At 42.0% G+C, this 21,911-nt stretch overlaps 1 protein-coding gene across 4 annotated transcripts in view; it reads right to left on the reverse strand.

Annotated features, from left to right (window-relative positions):
• SLC4A10 (solute carrier family 4 member 10) overlaps positions 1-21,911 on the reverse strand; it is a 562,469-nt gene that overhangs the window by 266,760 nt on the left and 273,798 nt on the right. For all 4 annotated transcript variants that reach the window (XM_063933638.1, XM_063933637.1, XM_063933636.1 and 1 more), the window contains exon 3: positions 6,945-7,097. In XM_063933638.1, the coding sequence (XP_063789708.1) occupies positions 6,945-7,097 (153 nt within the window). The remainder of the gene's footprint in view (positions 1-6,944; positions 7,098-21,911) is intronic.

Here is a 21,911-nt window from a genome sequence, read left to right on the forward strand (position 1 = left end):
TGATTGGCTGGTACTTTATCTCCAGTGACTTTAGCTCCATCCAAGGCTTAGTAAATAGACCCCTAAAGCATGATGCTGGAGTTATGCATGTAATGTGACTTTGGGATGGCATCTGAATGCAGATAATGGCACCTATCATCACTCCAACATTGGGACTTGAATCAGGCCCAATGTTGGAGTGATGATAGGTGCCATTATGTCGCTATAGGTGCAATATACTACTGTTCGGTATAGTGAGTGTGCACCAGACCCATACTGCAAATGTGCAGTACGGGTCCTGATAGTCAGACGTAGTACAACTGAAGAGGTCATGTGATTGACAGTCTGCCACCATTTGTGGGTTGGGATGGCCTCTGTTTCCCAAAATGGAGGCATGTCACCTCCATTTTGTGGGAGCACTGAGGCCAGGGTCTTCGTCTTCCATCAGAGATTTCCTGGCCTCAGTGACAGAGCTGCAGCCGCCGGTATGTGTAGCCTAATGAGTTACTAAGCTGGCCGATGGTGTCACAAGTGATCTGATGCTGCCTCCTTGGACACAGCACTGGATCACACATGCATGAAGGAGACGTCTACTACTTCTAGACACTAGTCACTGCTAGATCAAAAGGCCACTACACACTAATTATTCTTCTAGATCTCTCTGCTGATTTTGACACTGTTGACCACTCTCTTCTCATACAAACACTACAATCCCTAGGTCTTCAGGACACAGCCCGTACTTGGTTCTCATCCTACCTATCTAATTGCTCTTTCAGTGTTCACTTCTCTGATTCTATCTCCTCTTATCTACCTCTATCAGTTGGAGTACCGCAAGACTCAGTCTTGGGTCCTCTGTGGTTCTCAATCTATACCTCCTCTCTTGGTAAACTAATCAGCTCCTTTGGATTTCAATATCATTTATACGCTGATGATACTCAAATCTACCTATCCTCCCCAGATTTATCACCATCTGTATTGGCTCGTGTCACTGGATGCCTGTTTGCCATTTCATCTTGGATGTCATCTCGCCACCTCAAACTCAACATTTCCAAAACAGAATTAATTATTTTCCATGTTGACAATGCAACTATCCACCCTACCTCACAAGCTTGCTGGCTAGGTGTCTTTGTTCCACACATTCCATCTGTCTCTAAATCTTGTTACATGCACCTTAAAAACATATCCAAAATACGCCCTTATCTTACACAAGACACTGCAAAAACTCTAATCCATGCATTCATCATCTCCCGCATTGAGTATTGTGATAGTCTCTTTACTGGTCTTCCCAAACATAGGCTCGCACCACTACAATCCATTTTAAATGCAGCTGCGAGGCTAATCTTCCTCGCCAAACGTTCTTCGTCTGCTGATCCGCTCTGCCAGTCCCTCCATTGGTTACCGGTATTCTACCGTATTAAATATAAAATACTTTTACTTACATACAAGGCTATTAAACAAAATGCACCATCATACATCTTCTTACTCATCTCAAAATATCTCCCTACCAGACCTCTCCGCTCTGCACAAGATCTGCATCTCTCATCCACATGTATTACCTGTTCCCACTCAAAATTACAGGACTTTACCCGGGCTTCACCCACTCTGTGGAATGCCCTCCCACACACAATAAGACTCTCCTCTAGTCTCCAAACTTTTAAACGTTCCCTGAAAACTCATCTCTTCAGACAAGCCTACCAAATTCCAGACCCACCCACATAACCTTCAATGCTTCCCTATCCAGTTACATCCTCTCTGCACAGTCCACATAACCTCACATTTTGTCTTTCAACATTGCTGGGTGATCATATCATACAACCCATTAAGAACCTAGCAATCTGTGGGACCGTTATGTAACAGGTAGCATCTATCCTTGTGTATCAATACCTATTTCCCTATAGATTGTAAGCTTGCGAGCAGGGCCTCCCTACCTCTGTCTGTCTGTCTTTGCCCAGTTTTGTTCTATAAGCGTTGTTCTAATTGTAAAGCGCAACGGAATATGCTGCACAATATAAGACACTGCTAAGAAATAAATAAATAAATAATAATACTACTTATACAGACATCTCCTGCTGAATTAACATACTGTATGCTAGCATCGCTGCTGCTTCCATATGAGCCACAGCGATGCTACAGTAATTCCATCCACATATGAATCACTCCTATTGTACATTTATTCTTGCATCCCCTATAGGGGTGTGCAACAAAATGCATGTTGTTGGGTACATATATGTACTAGTACTGTGTGCACTGAAAGTCACCCATACTTCATGTGATGTTACGCAATAGAACATCAAGTGGATCTGAGCCGCCTGTTGGGGACTTAGAGCCTAATTCAGACCTGATCGCTGTGCTGCAAATTTGCAGAGGTCTGCGAGCAGACAGTCACCACCCAGGGAGAGTGAAAACCCGCCAAGTGCAAGTGTGTGAATGCATGTGTATGCCGTGTGAAAACTTTGCCAAGCAGCAGACATCTGCAAATCCGTTCGCAACTCATTCACCATTGAATGATTTTTCCATACTGTGCAGTCTGTGCGTAGTGTGATACAAACAGGCTGATAGGGGCTGGAGCTGACATCACACACCCTCCCAGAAAATGCTTGGGAATGCCTGCGTTTTTCCTGACACTCCAAGAAAATGACCAGTTACCATCCCTAAATGCCCACTTCCTGTCAATCACCTTGCGAACGCCTTGCGATCTAAATTTTTGCACCATCCTGTCGCTGTTTGGCATCACACCTGCGCATTGTGGTGCATACGCATGAGCAGTCATTCGATAATCGGACGCTGTGCGATTTCGCACAACAGCGATCAGATCTGAATTTGGCCCTAAATTGTAATTTACTATTTCATCTTAATGAAATCCCTAGTCAAAGATAAGTAAGTGACAAAGGCAACATCTGTATGGCAAAGATTTTGGATGATATAATAGGAGCTGTGTATTTTAAGATATTGGATGTACTAACCTGTAGAAGGCGTAAGGAAGTGATAAACCAGTGATATCTGCAAGGTGATAAAGGCACCAGCCAATCAGATCCTAACTGTTAATTTACATATTGGAGCTGATTGGCTGGTGCCTTTATCACCTTGCACATATCACTGGTTTATCACTTCCTTACGCCTTCTACCGGTTAGTACATCTGCCCCAGTATTTGCTGATGAGTAGATTTTTCTGGAAGTCAAGTGAGTGCAGACACATATCTTTTCCTTCAGTGAGAATATAAAGGACCTATCTGAAATCACTCACTGATATAAAGATAAATACTCAGTCAGATAAAGGGGTCTGTGTAATAAGCCTTGGAGAGAGATAAAGAGGATGGAGACAAAGTACCAGCAAACCAGCTCATAACTGTTTTTTTTTTTCAAATACAGGGGGAGATGTGAAGCAGGAAGCTACACTAAAGCTAATGAAGCGGGGGAATGAAAATTTCTCCCTCCGGCAGTCCCTGCCAAAGCGCACAGCGCATCAGCTTAGTGCTAATGCACACTAGGGCAGATTTTTTAAGCTCGGTGAAGTGATAAAGTGGAAGGTGATAAAAGACCAGCCAGTCAGCTCCTAACTGTCATTTTTCAAAGCCAGCCTGTGACATGGCAGTAAGGATCTGATTGGCTGGTCATTTATCACCTTCCACTTTATCACTTCACCGAGCTTAATAAATCTCCCCCTGTGTCTCTCCACATACCAGCTTCTCTCCTATTCACTTGAGATCTCCTGTGCAGTGCTGTCCCTGCTGTGGAGATAGGGCAACAACACCTGCAGCTGTCGAAACTGATAGCAGCAGGTGTCGGAACGGTCAGTGCCACTGACCAGTCATACATTGCCCTGCATATTGGTATGTTATCTTACAGACTGCAGAGCCAGTAATGACAGGGGGCGCATAGCACCCCTGTCAACTTGCACACACCTCTGCTGTAATACATGGAGGAGAAGTAGTATCAGTGCACATAACAAGCGCTGATTCCACTTCTCCCCCATAATGAGTGTTGTTACATCTACCCTACAGTCTGTAAGATGGCAGTTAGGAGCTGATTGGCTGGTACTTTATCTCCGTCTTCTTTATCTCTCTCTAAGGTTTAATACATAGACCCCATAGTCATTTATCATCCAATCCAACTGACAATTGATAGCTCACCATCAGACGTTGGTTGGGATCAGCGATCATTTTGGGCTCATAAACATGACAATTTGAGACTAGTTAGACCTACATTGGCTAACTGGTCATCAATATGGAAGCAGGAGTTGGCAACTAACACATTTTCAGATCATTTAAGCTCTATATAGAGTATTTGACATATGATAAAAAAACAAATCTTGCTGATATTAATGTGCATCCATCGCCTACATGCACTACATGCTGAGGAGGGGGTCATTTTTTGGACTAATCATATCATTATGAATATGCAGCCTATCCATTCAATTGCTTCAGCCAATGAGGTGTATTAGAATTGCTATTGGTTTCTAGTGAATTATTAGGCAATCGTTTTATATACACTAGCACTGCGCACAAGGTAGATATTATGTTATGATTATCAGATAGACCATTTAAACCACAGAAACAACAATTATTGCAGTCCACAGTTTGCATCCATGGTTACAGTTATTAATGACTGTCAGATAGCCACACCATGGGGTATATTTACTAACATTCGTAATTCTCCCAATTTGGTGGGAGAATAATCACGAATGACATCGAAAGTGTAAAACTGCAACTTTTTGAATTTGTTACGACTAATTTACTAAGCTGCCGTATTCTGCATTTTCGGGTTTTCCGATGTCGATGTCATTCGTTTTTTTAGGCAGTGTTTTACGTGAGTGACTTGTAAAACACTGCCGACTTTAATACAATGAATCTCGGCCGGATCTGAGAGATCCGTGCTGGGCTTCATTGTGCACTTTGTTAAAAAAAAAAGTTTAAATGTTAAAAAAAAAATTGCGTGGGGTAGCACCCTCCTGATCGGCTGTGTGCTCCTGTACTGTCTGACAGGCGGCACACGGCAGTGTTACAATGTAGTGCCTATGCGCTCCATTGTAACCAATGGTGGGAACTTTCTGCTCAGCGGTTGACCGAAAGTGACCTCACCGCTGACCACAAAGTTCCCACCATTGGTTACAATGGAGCGCATAGGCGCTACATTGTAACACTGCCGTGTGCCGCCTGTCAGACAGTACAGGAGCACACAGCCGATCAGGAGGGTGCTACAACGTGGCGCTCCCTGATTGGCTGAAGAAACCCACTTAGACATCAGTCAGAGTGGGTTTCTGGCATTCGGGGAAAGGGGACCCATGTGAAAACATGGGTCCCCTTTCAGTGCGTGGCTCGGGTATCCGTTTTATTTTTTTAATCAAGTACGTGGATTACAAAAGGATTATCCGAGGAGCCTGGTACCCTGGATCTGGTGAGTATAATTTATTCAACAGGTACCCCATGGATTCTACTGGAGAAGAGGACCGACCCTCGTGTGAACATAAGGTAAGTATGTATGTATGTTTGTGTGGATGGATGTAATAAAACTTTACTTTCAAGGTGTGTGTGTATTGTCTTTTTTTGGGTATTTTTTTAGTAGTAGTACTACAGGTACCAGCGGGCCCGTTTTTCCGCCGCATGCTGGTACTTGTGGTTCTCCAAGTACCAGCATGCGGGGGAGGCTTGCTGGGCCTTGTAGTACTGCTACTAAAAACAATATCAATCACTTTTACAAAAAGGCTATCAGCCCCCCATCCGCAGCCCATTGGATGGGGGGGACAGCCTCGGGCTTCACCCCTGGCCCTTGGGTGGCTGGGGGGGGACCCCTTGATTGAAGGGGTCCCCACTCCCCCAGGGTACCCCGGCCAGGGGTGACTAGTTGGATATTTGATGCCACGGCCGCAGGGCACGGTATAAAAGTGACCCCCGGCTGTGGCATTATCTGTCCAGCTAGTGGAGCCCGGTGCTGGTTTTAAAAATACGGGGGACCCCTACGCTTTTTGTCCCCCGTATTTTTGGAACCAGGACCAGGCGCAGAGCCCGATGCTGGTTGCTTAAATATGGGGGAACCCCTGTCCATTTTTTCCCCATATTTCTGCAACCAGGATCGGCTCAAAGAGCCCGAGGCTGGTTATGCTTAGGAGGGGGGACCCCACGCAATTTTTTTTCAAAAAATTAACACTTTCCCACCCCTTCCCACTGATATACATGCACGGATCTCATGGATCCGTGCATGCCTATTAAATCACGGCTCAAAAAAGCAGGTCTGTTTTTTTTTAGCACTTTTTTACGAGTTGTATTTTTTCACGGCAGTGTTTTTTTTTTTTTTTGCTTTGCACTTCTTAGTAAATGACCGAGATTCATATCTAAACAGCCGCGTTTTGACCGATGGTGTATTCATTCGTATTTTTATTCTTGGACTTGCAAAAAAATACGAATGGCCTCATCACTGCCGTGATTTCTGCTTAGTAAATTCCCGAGATGACACTTTGAAGAAAAAACGGCATCTCGGTCAAAATCGGGACCTTAGTAAATATACCCCCATGTCTGCCAAATGGAAGCCAGTTCTGAGTCTTCCTACATCCAGATAGTAGTGTATCATGTAATATGAGTTATTTAAATTAGTTGTAGTACCCAACATAATAATCTTAATTGGGGAAATAATGAACAGTTCTTTAGATGAAATTAAATATATATAAAGGGTCGTGCTAGAGAACCATTTAAATCTCAATAAATGCCAGTGGTTAAATGCTTTGCGGCTTTAACCACTTGCATTTATTGTGATTTAAATGGTTCTCTAGCACGACCCTTTATATATATTTAATTGCCTCTCTATCTGAAACTTGTGCAGATAAGTTTCTAGGGCTTGTCGCAATTGAACCATTAAATAATTGAATGATCCATATATGACAAATTTACCCATTTATATATATCAAATTATATTAAACTATTTGCGCTATCAGGTTAATTGTATTTTGACTTCTTTAGATAACTATGACTTACCATATGTAGGGGATTCTCGTCCATCTTCTAAACCTGAGTCCCGTTCCCTATCTCTTTTTCTGTGTTTGTGTCCACGATGTCTGTGACTGTGACGACGATGACTTTTTCTACTCCCAAGAGGCACATGAACTCCAATAAACAATGTTCGATGGCCTATTAAAAACAATTATAAAAGATATTAGTTCTTTTTGGAAGCCATTGATACAGATTATTACACATATAGGGGTCTATTCACGAAGCATTGAAAAGTGTGGCGGTAGGCCAATGGAGAAGTTGCCAATGGCAACCAATCAGCTGCTACATATAATTTTATAGTATGCCATTTATAAATGTTACCTTAACACTGATTGGTTGTCATAGTCAACTTCTCCAATGGCTCACTTCTCCACACTTTTCACTGCTTCATGAATAGACCTCATAATAACATCGGTATTTAATTTTCAGACACCGGATTGTACTGTAAAATGCTTTACTACAATTTCTAACAATGTTTAAAACTTTTTTGAACAGCTTAATAACAAAACTAACATTTTGGAATCATTTTTCCCCCAATCGTAAAATGTGTTATGCAGCTGTCAGCAGGAAAATTTAATGAATTTTATTAATTGGTCTAAACGAAGTGTTTGTTATGAGTATTTCCTAGCACTTTGCTGAAATTTACATGAAAACTAATTTACATGTTATTGCATCTCCACCAGGTGCAGTATAATGATCAGAATGCTGACAACCATATAACAAATGGTGATTTCAATGATATGTTTCATGGAAATCTATGTGATGCCAGATGTTAGCATTGTAAAAAGTTTAAGACTATCAGTACAGTACTGTATGTTCTTGTTCTAGTACTCTTAAGTAAAAAACAACATTTTATAAAATTAAAGGGAACTCTGTCACTATGGCGTCTTACAAATCTACAATCTACAATAATAAAAATAATATGAAGACCACCTAGAGACAGTGAATGCCCTTTGCAGTCTTCAAAGTCTTCTGCATACTTCAATATTGGCTTAGGACATGCTGTGCTTCTCAAATTGAGATTCTTGCCCATGTATTTATGGAGCAAGATGGACACTTTTGTGAACCCATCTTGCATGCAGGAAATGAGTAAAGTAGGAGCTGTTAAGTTCTGAGTCTATAGAGTGCCCAGAACCTGGCCAAAGGGCAGGACTGGCTTTTACTAGACTGAATAAAACTAGGAGGGTGAATGATACTTCTGATTTCAATATTACCTATATGGCGTATAGGAGGAAAGAGTAAATATAAGTAAACCAAGTATGCTACCTGGCAGTGGTAACTATACTTTAGCAACCTAGTACAAATGAGTGCTTATGAGCAAAGGATGGATCAGTCTGTAACACACGATGTCATATGTGACTGCAATGGCAGCTCTAGAACTTGGTCAGTAGCAGCTCTGAGCACAGATGACATGCAGCGGAGGAGACTGCTTACAGAAGGCTTGTCATAGCAAACTGATAATGCACAGGAACAGCTGCAGGAGGCAGACAGCACACTGGTGTAGGAAGCGTTGATTACAACAGGTGAGCAAATGTCTATAGAGCACACAGGTCAAGGAAATAGGCCTCTAGTCTCCTCTGCTACTGTAACAGCTGCTGTGTCACAATACCATGTATCTTTTAGACAGCACACCGATATGCAGAGCAATGTAAGAACAGTCAGTGGCACTGACCATTTTGACACCTGCAGCTATCGATTTCGACCAATGCAGGTGTCGATGCCCCAGTTCCACAACAGGGACAGTGCTGTCCCTGGCTGAGGCGGGTGCCGGCTCCGGACTGCATGTGAGATCTCATGTGAGTAGCGAGATCTCGCACATGCGCACTGGAACCAGCCAGGCAGCACTAAGCTGATGCGCTGTGTGCTCTGGTGGGGATCATCAGAGGGGAGAGTTTTTACTCTGCCGCTTCGGCAGACAAGATGTTTTTACATCTTGTCAATGTTCCTTCCTGATTCACCACGGTATTGAGGCGAAGCAGAAAGTGCTATAGTGGCACGACCCGTGCTGCTATAATACATCTCCCCCTGAGTGCTGCTGCTGTTCTTTTACCACCAAGGCGAGCCCACCGGTACCTCCTCTGTGAATTCCTCCCAGAGGACTGTGGTACCTGCGTACTAATAGGTGCAAGAGGCAGCTGCTATTGTGCCGCCGCCTCCTCCCCTGCTAGCAGGCAGATGTGCAATAGTATCAGAGAGCCTGTCTGTATGTGTGCAGCCCTCGACCTCACCTTGCAGATCACACTGGAAATGTGGCCTAGTGCTGCCAGACTCCAGAGTCCCTGTGTCTGGGTCTGCGAGTGATCCACAGACAGCTGTGGTAACAGTTGCCACAGACATACCTCAGAGAACGGGGCTGCTGCACGGAGCAGGTCCGGGATACTTCAGCCCATTTAGATAATCCAGCGCACCTAAAGACGGACAAACTATTTTGATTGGTGGGTTAGCCATACACACAGCATGATGCACCAATATATATGCAGATATATTGGTCATCGGTTGTGCAGCAGGCCCGACGAGATATGTCTGTGAACAACATCACTCACAGACATATCTTTTATACACACCAGCCGATCAGTAAATAATATATCATCCGTGCAACTGAATACCCAATATACTGTATCATCCAGTGTTAGGCGTACCATACTATCTCTTTAAACCAGGACACTAATGAATAACACAGGTTCTGTGGCTGGCTGACTTTAAGCTTGCATTTCAGATGATTTTAGTCAACCACAGAACCTGTTTATCCTTGAGCATCCCAGCTTAAAGGGATAGTATGGTAAGCCTATCCAGTGTATACCCAGCATCACTAGCACTCCCATGTCCCCCTGAGAGGCTCAGACCCTGGTACTTTTTTTTCCCTGAGCTCCTCTCTGTCTCAAGGGCCATTGAGACATCCATGGGGCCTAGGTAAAATGCAATGCCAAACACTGTAAAAGGGTCCATGTCAGAAACTTTCCTGGGCCCTTAACAGGCCCCCATAATAGGCCCAGGTAATCCATAAACAAGGACGTAGCTACCATAGGTGCAGGCAGTGCAGCTGCTATGGGGCCCAGAGCTGAGAGGGGCCCACCTTCCCTGTCAAAGTTACGTGTTATATACATTTTCGTGATTGGGTGGTACATAGGGGTCCTTTCAATCTTCTTCCTTGGGGCCTGCAATATATCTAGGTATGCCCCTGGACTTGCTCATTGTAGTGTGGTATAATATGAACTGGAGGGCATTTTTGTAATTTTATAATATATGAACCGGGGCACTGTACAGGGAGCACTATATATCATAATGTGAGTTGGGGGTACTGTGTGGCATAATGTGTACTGGCAGCTCTGAAATGTGACATAGGGTGAACTTACACACTACTATGATTCATAAAAGAAACTAGGACACTACTATGGGGCATAACATTAAATAAGGCTCTACCATGGTTCAGAAAATTAACTAGGGCACTATTTTAGGGCATAAAATTAAAAACTGCTGCAGAGAAGTGTCTCTCTAGAAGCATTGGGACGGGGGCCCCTTCAAAATGTTGCTATGGGGCCTACAAAGTTCTGGCTACGCCCCTGTCCGTAAACCTCCCCCATCAGCACCCGTCTGCAGACTGCACCCCTGCACATAAAGCATACCTCCCAACTTTCGGCTTTAGGAAGGCGGGACTCTTGCGTGGCGTAGCCGCGCGCCGATCCGAAAAGGGGTCATGGCCTCGTCCGTGGTGGGCATGACCTCGTCCGAGTGGGCGTGGCCTCGCCAAACGGGGCATTTTCCTGCTTTTTGGGGGCGTGCCCAGCGCTCCTCGAGCAGCTGGGCAGCCCCCGCTCCCCTCCTAGCACTGAATGCATGTGCGCACAGCATGTTTTCAGTGATCACCGGCCGCTCTGCAGTGCAGAGCAGCGGGTGATCAAGGGCTCTCCCAACTGCCCCCCTGCCCGCGGGACACTGCTGCCCGCGGGTGGGACAGCGGGACAGGGTCCGAATAGCGGGACTGTCCCGCTGAAAGTTGGGAGGTATGCATAAAGTTAAATTCACAACATTCCACTGACTAATGCAAACTAAGGGTAATAATCTTTGGAACAGTTCTGCAAATCCCAATCATCTCTTCTAAAACTGTATGAATACTGCATGCAAATGATTGGGATGCCAGCACGTAAGAATGTAAGAAGTAGTTTTATCTAAATTGCAATGTCACCTTCAACAACTGCTAGAAATTAAAATGGATATTAAAGTAGTACAGTTTTAATTTTGGGAACACATTTCTGGGATCACTGAAACAAAAGTACCATAAGCAGCTTTTGATAACTTCAGGTTTTACTGCACTGATTGCAACAGTTTTTAAACACAAAGTCATAATAATCTTGCAGGGACACAAAAAATTAAATTCTATATATTTTATAGAATGAAATAGCTTACAGCATAAAGAAAGATCTATTAAGTAATTATTAACAAGTAAACAAGATTTAAGTGATGAACTTTGTAGATTATATTAATAGTTACAGTACTTCAGATTAAGATGTTAGTGTTGTTTTTACAAATACAAAGATAAACAAGGTATCTTTGTACTCCCCAAATCTTACTTTTTCTTAAAAACTGCTATATTCAATGCATTAACAAGGCTGAAAAGTAGATAAAATGATATCAGTATAGAAATCCAGAGCCATGTGTAAAATTTATATTATTAGTTGACAAAATCTGTTCCCTCAATGAAACTCTGTGGCTTTCATTTACAAATAACCTTTTGCATTCTGACATTGGGGGTGATTCAGATCTGATCGACGATGTGCTAAATTTAGCACATCTACGATCAGGCTTGGACTGGCCCACAGGGGTACAGGGGAAACCACCGGTGGGCCCCACTGCCTGGGGGCCCACCTCCTGCTCTAAGGATCAGGTTCCAGACTATGCACATGAATTATACATCATACATATATTACCTTATACTGGACTATGGTGTATTTTCTGCAGTGCATTGCTGTTATTAAACTGTCCTTAATCTGGTACGTTATCATGCATGCAGCAGCTGAATTTACTGTATATTTTTATGAAGGGGCCCAGACATTGCATTCTCTAATGATTAGTCAAACCAATGAGGAGGACTGGCCACACCCCTAAACATGGTCCCCTACCCCCTACCACTGCATCTCCCCTGTGGGCCCTACATGCCCCAGTCCGACACTGTCTACGATCAGTTACTCAGACATGTAGGTAGCGGGGGCAGGGGAGGGCGTGCCTGCTGTATATTATGTCATGGCGGGGGAAGGGGGTACAGGGGGCCGCAACTGCACAGCAATCGCTGCAGCAGGGCAGCCCTGGTACTACAGTGTCGGCATTGGGGAGTGAGTGAGGTGATTGTGCTTACAGCTGTGGGGTTAGTGGAGTGGTGAGTGCGGGTAGAGATGCCAGCAGTGGCATGTGCAGTCTGAGAAATTCCTTATGAACACCTCAGTTGAGGGGGGAAAATATCACTTGCCCGAGAACTGCTTTGCAAAATTTGCAGTTTTTCAGAAGTGATATTTTTATATGGGCGGCATGATGAATAGTGAAATAATTGTGAAATGAGAGGGTGAGAACTGAAAACTAAAAATTCTCATTTCATAATTTTTTTTATGATGAATATGCCCCATAATGAGAATTTATTTTAAGTGATCTTATGTGGAAGAGACCAAGCTAACTGAAGGTGAGACCAATCACAAACATTGGTGGGCTTAGAAAACTGTTAGCCCCAGCTACAATACAATACATAAAGCATCCTAATGACCATCATGAGAGAGAGCAGCCCAACGACTGCCAAACAGTACAGATAGCATCATACAATGCAGAGATTGTCAATGTGTCCTCCATATAGTAGAGAGCATTTCAGTGAGTGCCGTACAGTATAATGAAAATTCCAATGACTGTCAGGTATGGGGGAGGGGCCAGAGGAGAGGGAAAGTGGAGGAGGAAGAAACTGAATTACAACCAGTACTGATCATATCGTAAGGTGGATGGTCCCTGAGAAAGAGGGGTCATCTACCAGTAAGCCATACAGGATAGAGCTGACCCTGATGAGCCATACCAGCCTAAACCTGGGTGCAGGGCAAAAAAAATAAATCCACTAAGTAGAATCCAGAGTCATTGCCTCACCAATAAAATCTGCCCTTGGTGTCTACAGGTATCTCTATTCTTATATTAATCCCCCACTGATGCCTGTAATAGCTTTTGGGCAGGGCAGAAACGACAACTGCTGAGGCATCAAGATTCCTTGGTGACTCTTCAATTTTTACTTTTACTTTTTTTTTTACATTTTATATTGAAAAGATATAAAAATACATGAGCAACTAATACATAGGTCAAAGCGATATACAAGAGTTAGGCTGTGTAGTCTAGCAGTAATTAATTTATCTAACAACTCTTTTCTGGATGTCAGATGTTACTGTAATTATATCAAAATATGCTTATGCCACCTTGATTGTGTTCTATACTATTATTATTATTATTATTATTATTATTATTATGAAAAATCTTAGTTTCAGATTGCTAAATATTTCTTATTATTCTAAGATTTATAATAATAGCAAGATTTTTATTTTTATTGTTCATATTAGGAAACTACAAAAACATATACAATATTTATATACTAAACCCTAATTTCAAATACACCTAACCATGCTGTCACATCCATTTTTAAACTATTTCCTATTGAACAAAACATTATTCAGAACGTAGTGTTCTAGAATGCAACATTTCCCCAAGCTCTGCTCGAGACCATTATGAAACAAAATGCAGTGACTTATAATGATTTATCTTGCAGAATAGTTATCTGCAGGATGTGCCAGTGGATGGATTGACTTTAGAAACATTTTGCTGATACTATAAACAAAATAATTTTCTGTAATTTACCATAACAGTTTTTTTTATAGCTCAAACAGATGCTGCTTTTTACAAGGGTAAAACTAAGTTTAGCAATACAGTGAATGTCCTTACATTCTGTAGCTTAAAGGCCTGATAAAAAGGTACATCCTTTGTTGCGTCTATTGCCGGAACCATGGCATCGATAATATGAAAATGCTAGTTTTAGCCTACCCCTGGTGTACAAGCGTCCGTGAATGTGCAAGCACTGAGTTGCCCACTAATAGCAACTCTGCACGCTTTAACACAGCCTGTGATTCTTTAAACGCCACCATTGGTGCTTCCACCTGCCCTGTGGCAAGTACAGTTTCTCTGTCTGAGGATGGCCTCAGTGGTGGAAGTTGTGCATCTGGGAGCAAAGCGGCTTTCACTGACTCTCCCATAACTCGATCATGAGATGGACTTTTTCTGCCAGAGGTGCCAATTCTACAATGGGTGCAGGGTGTGCAATGCACATGGGCCCCTTGGTCCAGACGGGCCCAAGCCTAACACCCAGCACCTATTTCTGCCGCTACCCACGTGCCGGAAGAGAAGACAGCCAGCCTTAGGAACCAGCAACTGCGCAATGGATTTGGCTTTTTATTTTATAAGAACAGTTGTTTAAAAATAGCAAATTACTCAAAATAATTGTTAATAAGTGTGGATATAAATGGTATAAAATGCCTTGGAGGATATGTTAAACGGCTCCTCTTATTAACACAATCTAGTATGATGAAATTCACACTTGAATAGTCAACGCTAGTTAGAATATCAACTCATATTGCAAGGCTGTTAGGTTGGCAAAGCAGAAACTTAATACTAATATATATAGCTCACATTTTGTCAGATAGGAACTTGTAGCAATTATGTATCCACACAGTCAATATGGGAGAGTGTCTATCAATTAGCTATATTCCAAAGTCTGTGATACTCAATCCCAATAGATTTCAATCACATACAGATGCACCATTAATTGATCTATCAGCACATGACAGGGAGAGCCTCTCCTGAATCGGAAATTCTGTGTGGTCTCACCGACTGCTGGCAACGCTTGTGTGTGATAGCAGTTATGGTGATCCAGAACAAGATGGAAATTATTAGGCTTTTTTTGGAGTTTGTTATTAGAGTCCATGAGTACAGTGTCATAACATTTAGGGCTAAAATACAGTTGGACGTAAAAATGCAATTTCTATGTTGGTGCACTTGTGTTTCTACATCCTTATTTTAAGTTGCATGCATTTGTATGTTAGGATATGTGAAACCTTAAATGTAGCGTGAAGATGCGTCTGGAATAAAGATGCATCAACTCATCATCAACTCTGAAACTTGCACGTTGTAGCCAATGGAGGTGGCTGGAGAGAAGGAGCCACAGGTGTGCTGTTACTCACAATAACTTGATTTTTGTGTGAAAAATAAATAAATTTAGAATGCTTTAAAACAAAACTGAAAGAAGAAAAGTAGTCAGTTTTTAATATACAGTAATTTAAAACATAACAGAATACAGTAAATTAAAACTTAGCTAACAATATAAAATATTAATTAGTACATACAGATTGAGTATCCCATATCCAAATATTCCGAAATACGGAATATTCCGAAATACAGACTTTTTTGAGTGAGAGTGAGATAGTGAAACCTTTGTTTCTGATGGCTCAATGTACACAAACTTTGTTTAATACACAAAGTTATTAAAAATATTGTATTAAATGACCTTCAGGCTGTGTGTATAAGGTGTATATGAAACATAAATGAATTGTGTGAATGTACACACACTTTGTTTAATGCACAAAGTTATAAAAAATATTGGCTAAAATTACCTTCAGGCTGTGTGTATAAGGTGTATATGAAACGTAAACGCATTCTGTGCTTAGATTTAGGTCCCATCACCATGATATCTCATTATGGTATGCAATTATTCCAAAATACGGAAAAATCCCATATCCAAAATACCTCCGGTCCCAAGTATTTCGGATAAGGGAGACTCAACCTGTATTAGTAAGGACATGTCATACTGACATTGGGGGTAATTCAGAGTTGATCGCAGTAGCAAATTTGTTAGCAGTTGGGCAAAACCATGTGCACTGCAGTGGGGGGGGGGGGGGGGGAGGGGGGCAGATACAACATTTGCAGAGAGAGTTAGATTTGGGGTAGAAACCGGAAAGGCAATGGATATCCTTATCTTTTATTATTAAAGTAGATTCCTATATAGTATCTGGTAAATATGCTTAAGCATGATTAAACAGTTATTTAGATGAAAAAAACAGACTAATAGGGAACATGTTGGAACATTAAAGGTTTAAGTAATGTCTTGATAAATCTAGTATACTATGCGGTATTATGAAAATAAAATCGGGTGAAAACTCATCTATAAATAAAGAAATTTGAGGGCTGCGCCTAATCACCAGTAAAGGGAAAATATCTGCGGTAGGTGACAGTGAGAGGGATCCATACTCCCTCCTAACATATATGGAAAAAGAAAGTGCGTCACACTGCGCTTATCTCTCGGCTAGAGTATAAGATGATAATATGTATAATCTAATTAATATCTGTATATACAGTTGTGCTCATAAGTTTACATACCCTAGCAGAATTTGTGATTTTCTGGCCATTTGTCAGAGAATATGAATGATAACTCACAAACTTTTCTTTCACTCATGGTTAGTGTTTGGGTGAAGTCATTTATTGTCAAACAACTGTGTTTACTCTTTTTAAAACATAATGACAACAGAAACTACCCAAATGACCCTGATCAAAAGTTTACATACCCCAGTTCTTAATACCATGTATTGCCCCCTTTAACATCAATGACAGCTTGAAGTCTTTTGTGGTAGTTGTGGATGAGGCTCTTTATTTTCTCAGATGGTAAAGCTGCCCATTCTTCTTGGCAAAAAGCCTCCAGTTCCTGTAAATTCTTGGGCTGTCTTGCATAGGCTAAGATATATATATATATATAGATCTTTTAGAATCCTTTTTAAATATATTTCCTCATATTTACAGATATCTGTATTGGTTTTCTAGCCAGTCTCCAGTGTGTATACTTACCATATATTGGTGTATATAGTATACAAAACGAGAAATATTATATACCCTCTTCTAATTCTTTTTTCATTCTTAGAGTAATTTGTGTTTTGTTTTTGTCTTTGCTTTTGTCTTTATGTTCTATGTTTTGTGCGGACTCCCTGTACAATGGTCCGCTAAATATAACCCGATATTGCACTGAATATGGTGTTTTAAAATTAATGGAACTGGATATGACCAAATATAAGTACAGACACCCGATGAAAAAGGAGAGAGAAATACCAACACAGTGCGCATCTAGAAAAGGGCCCAACAAGGTGGAACTTTATGTTTTATCAGGTATAAAATCCAGGAGAAGTGGGCTGACATACATCCTGATGAAGCATGTGAACAGGCGAAACCGGTTGATCCCAGCATTAGCCTTCTAGTCTGCTGGCAGACTTTTGGACTCCTGGATTCCCTTCACCTGAGGAACCTCAACGAACAGTCCTTCTGTACAAGCACTGTGAGTTACATCTCCATTTACAGCAGATCAGACTGCATTCGGTACTTTATTGTCATTCAGCTAATCAGACCGCCTTTTGGACTTTGTTCATTGATTACAGCATTTTTTGGTGTCTATGAATTCAGATCGGAACAAGGATCTGGGATATTGTTTCCTTCATTGGGGGACAAGTAAATTGCCCTTTTTTGGGTGTTTCTACCCCATTTAATTTATGTTTAATGTTTGTATTGTCAGTTGTTATTTTTTTTTTTGTGCATACCGGTATTAGGTTTTAATAGAGATTTGTCTCTTATCTCGGATCACTCTATTATCTTTATATATATATTTTATTAAAAGCCTTCTTGGATTATCTATATACATTGTTTCACATATATATATATATATATATATATATATAAGTAGCGGTAAGGTTCGGCACTCAAATGGGTAAATAACAAAATACTTGCTGCGGTGCCCTCTGCGATCTGTAGCAAGATCCATGCAATATGAAGAGGAAGTCAGCGGCACTCAGCAGACGGATTGATGAAATAAAGATGGCTTTATTAGAGTCCAATAAAAATATAAAGCCATCTTTATTTCATCAATCCGTCTGCTGAGTGCCGCTGACTTCCTCTTCATATATATATATATATATATATATATTGTCGAAGTCGAAAAATATTGCAATACACACATCACGTACAAACTACACACAGATGGCCTCCGTGCATGTACTTGTTCTGCCGTGCGTGCACATATTCGCAATTTGCGTATGGTCGCTCCCTCGGTCCTGCGTATTAGCGCATGGTATGGGTAATTACGGTAGAGTTTGTGATCGCATGGAAAAGCCATAAAATCACATTACATATTTAATCCAAATAGTGCACAATGTACACATAGTCTCTCAGCACCACACCAGCAAGGTACACTAGTTTAAATGGTATCAGAACAAAGGGATTCACCTTTACAGGATAGGAGGGGACAGAACTAGGTTATAAGGTGGTGTTTGGTATCCAGCTGTAGGATATATTAAGGGAAATATTCAGGTGTTGGTTTGCAGAAGATCGCATGCTCCTGCGAATAGTTATGCGCAGGAGCAGAATATAAATATTAACTGTATTTACTGTACACTTGGTATGCGGCAGGAACCCAGAGGAGAACATCTGCAAGTGCACCTGGAACAGACAACGCCCACCTATTCAAACCAACCTATGACCTCTCCTGTACTGTAAATGACCATCCCTGTGTCCAATGGACAAAGAGATTACAGTTTCCATTGTGTTAGGATTTGGACTATTGTATAAAGAGCCAGCTGCATGCCCGGTCATACACAGACTCTGAAGGTCATCTCCCTTGATGACTGAGGACCGGCCGGGAAGCACAGACGAAACCAAAACGTATGTATTATTGACTGTAGCCATTTTTCTATTGTATTGTATTGTTATTGTAACCCCCTTTCAGTAATTATATGTTGGTGTGTCGGAACCCGGCATTTTAAATACAATCTGGTGTCATGTCTCCTTTCCCTGCTAAGGTTATAAGTGTATTACAGTCACACGTGTAGCTGCTAAGTGCTCACGGAGTATCTTTGGGTGTGTACGCACTGCGTGTACTTTGTACGGCCAGCGCAGCATTTGTACGCAAAGTACGTACACGATACGGGGCTTTGTATGCTAATGGTGTAAAAAGTACGTAGGCTAAGGATTGATTACAGCGGCCGCAACGGCTACATTTAAAGTGTATTAATTGTCTTTTTAAAGTGTTGCTTTTAGTCCTGTATGTAAATCGACGTTTACAATTGGGGGCTCGATCTGGTTTTCACATGCTCACAGCCTAGCAGGTCATAGCAGACTTAATCTATCAGCAAAGGGTGGAAAGTTATTTTACGTAACCTTTTCCTGGTTGGTGGATGTTCTAAAAACCCTATTTGTGTGCTGTTAGATTGCGTCTGGTCTGCAGAGGTGCTGATAGAACCCGTAAACAGTAAAAAAGCTATTTAAAAATCTGTGAATTTTTTTGGGGCGCCAAAAGCGTACACAAAGGGCACCGATACTTTGCATACCCTCTCATATTGTTCTGCCACAAGGTTAAGATTGCTAGATTCGTTTAGATCTGTGTGAAATCTGATACATTTGTTGCTATATAGGTAAATCTGAAATAAAAGTATTTAAGGAAGTAAATATAAAGCACAACACGCAGGTCTGGCCCAGTCATAAAGGGTTACACAGAACAAGCGGGGATTGTGCTTGTGAGTGATTATAGTATTGCTCACATTTATAGAGACTGTGTGACTTGTTATTGCGGATGCACGTTTTTGTACACGTGGCTCGGACAAAGTACAGGACCGCGCACGCAGCGTAAAAGGCACGCTGGTTGCGTGGTTACGCAAAGTGTGTAAGAGTGCAGACACTAAGTACAAATTACACGATAGTTTTGTTCAATTAAAAGGTGGGACAGTAGCCATGCTACAATAGCACATAACTATCCGATTTCAAAAGCAGATTAGTAGAAAACTTTTGTTTAAACTGTATTGCCTCTGGGGGAAAAGCTGCCGATCAGAACGAGTGGAAATTTTCTGTACAGAAAAACAAAGCATATTTGAGTGAGTGAAAGTAGGAGTGAATGTATTGAACCCCGGAATTCGGGATCCCGTCGTTTGGTACACCAAGTGAGTGGAGGCTTGGCGGCGTGAGGCGGCTGACTCACGTTAGTATAGATTGGAATACGTAAGTCGTGAGGAGACTTGCACAGGAGCGTGGTAGGGAATTGTGAACTTGGTGACCCATATAGTTACTTGATATGCTCCGGCTGAGGTTTCGCAGCTTGTGATTCGATTCCAGTGGTCGTAGGGCGGATAAGTAACAAGTACCTGTACGCTGTGCGACTGGACCACATGTTTATGGGTGCAATACATAGCGCAACTTGATACCCCTTTACGAGCTTTTGCATAAAATCACGGTATCAGTATCGCTGTATAGAGCATACACAAGCGTGATTTGTGTACAAGTGCAAAAGGGAGTTTTCGCTGGTCTCTCTCGGGAAAATCTCCAACAACAGATATTTACTGGAAAAGGTAAGTCACTTCTAAAAACTTCCAGTAAATACAGGTCAATTAGGGGCCCTAAGATGGGTACATTGTGATCCGCTATCAACAGTGTATCGTAGTACTGGCCAACGTGGGCGGGGGTGGGTGAAAGCGCTCTAAGAACTTTCACCATCGGCTTATATTGAGTATTTTGGTGTTTGTGGGAAAAGGCCCACAATTATGGGAGCCAGTTCCTCAACTAAGAGACGTATGGTAGCCAGGGTTCAGGCAGAAGAGTCGTGGCCCAAGGGGTCCACGAGGTTTATCATGTGTGAAAAATATGGTTCACACACTGAAGTTTATTGCAATGAGTGGGTACGTATGACTGACAAAGATAGGGTATCATTCCCTAGGGTGGGCAGCTTTGAGCCAGAGGTATTACAGAACTTAAGGATAAGGATATGTCTGATAAAATCCATAAAACAAAGGATTAGACATACAGATTGTTTAAATTTGTGGCAGCAAGAGGGGGATGTGCAAAGGGAATTAGCTCGCACAGCAGGTTCCAAACCTAGCGGGAAAACAATGGCGACCGCAACACCACCACCATATATTGATGGCGAGAAAGTGGCTACAAGCAATGGTGCATTGGTACAGGATAGGAAAATAATTGATAAATGTACTAACGCTAACCCTTGCCAGCTGTATCCCATTTAAAATTTTCCCCAGGACTGTGAGCAGGAAGATGAACCCAGCACGATATCGGCACTCTCTCTAGCAGCCGCCATACAGGATACTCAGGTGGGCACGGCCCAACCACCAAGGGTTGTAGCAAGGCCCCCTAGCAGAGGGATAAGTGAGGTCGTGTCCAACAGGTAAGTACGGTAGCATACACTATGCAGAAACAATAGCTCCTCACACTATAGAGTCAAACCAGAATGATGTAATTGAATTAAATCCTGTCAAGGTGATTGCAGTCCCCAATGGGAATACTGATGCTCAGGGAGTAACTCCCATCATGAACATTGCCATGCATTGTCCTTGGTCTCGAGCAGAGTTAAGGTCAATTATGTCAGAATTTCCCGATCCCAGATAAGATCTAGTTGGATGCCAGAAGCTCATTAAAGAGTTAGGTAACGCCCATGAGCCCACAAACAAAGGATTGGCAAACAGTGCTACGGGTGTGTTTACCCTCAAATATTGATACCACAAAATTCATAACAGACTGTAAATTAGACGCAGAGGTACCTCTCACTGATGAATACAATCAGGAGAATGTACGGCAAATCAATTTGCAATTAGGAGTATATTTCCCTACTGTTGTCAAATGGAATAAAATCTTCGCCATGAGACAAAAGGAAGGTGAAACGGCATCTGAATATTTCCATCGGGCACTGCAGGAAATAGCTAGATACACTGGGATCGAGGATATTAAAGATATTGCACACCATAGGGAGGTAGCTGTTTCAGTATTAATGGACGGGTTAAAAGAGGCACTGAGAACAAGGGTGCAAACCTCTCTGCCTAACTGGAGAGGTATCTCGGTGGCTGCATTGAGAGAGTCCGC

The sequence above is a fragment of the Pseudophryne corroboree genome, chromosome 7 (genome assembly GCF_028390025.1).
Source record: "Pseudophryne corroboree isolate aPseCor3 chromosome 7, aPseCor3.hap2, whole genome shotgun sequence".
Classification (NCBI taxonomy): domain Eukaryota; kingdom Metazoa; phylum Chordata; class Amphibia; order Anura; family Myobatrachidae; genus Pseudophryne; species Pseudophryne corroboree.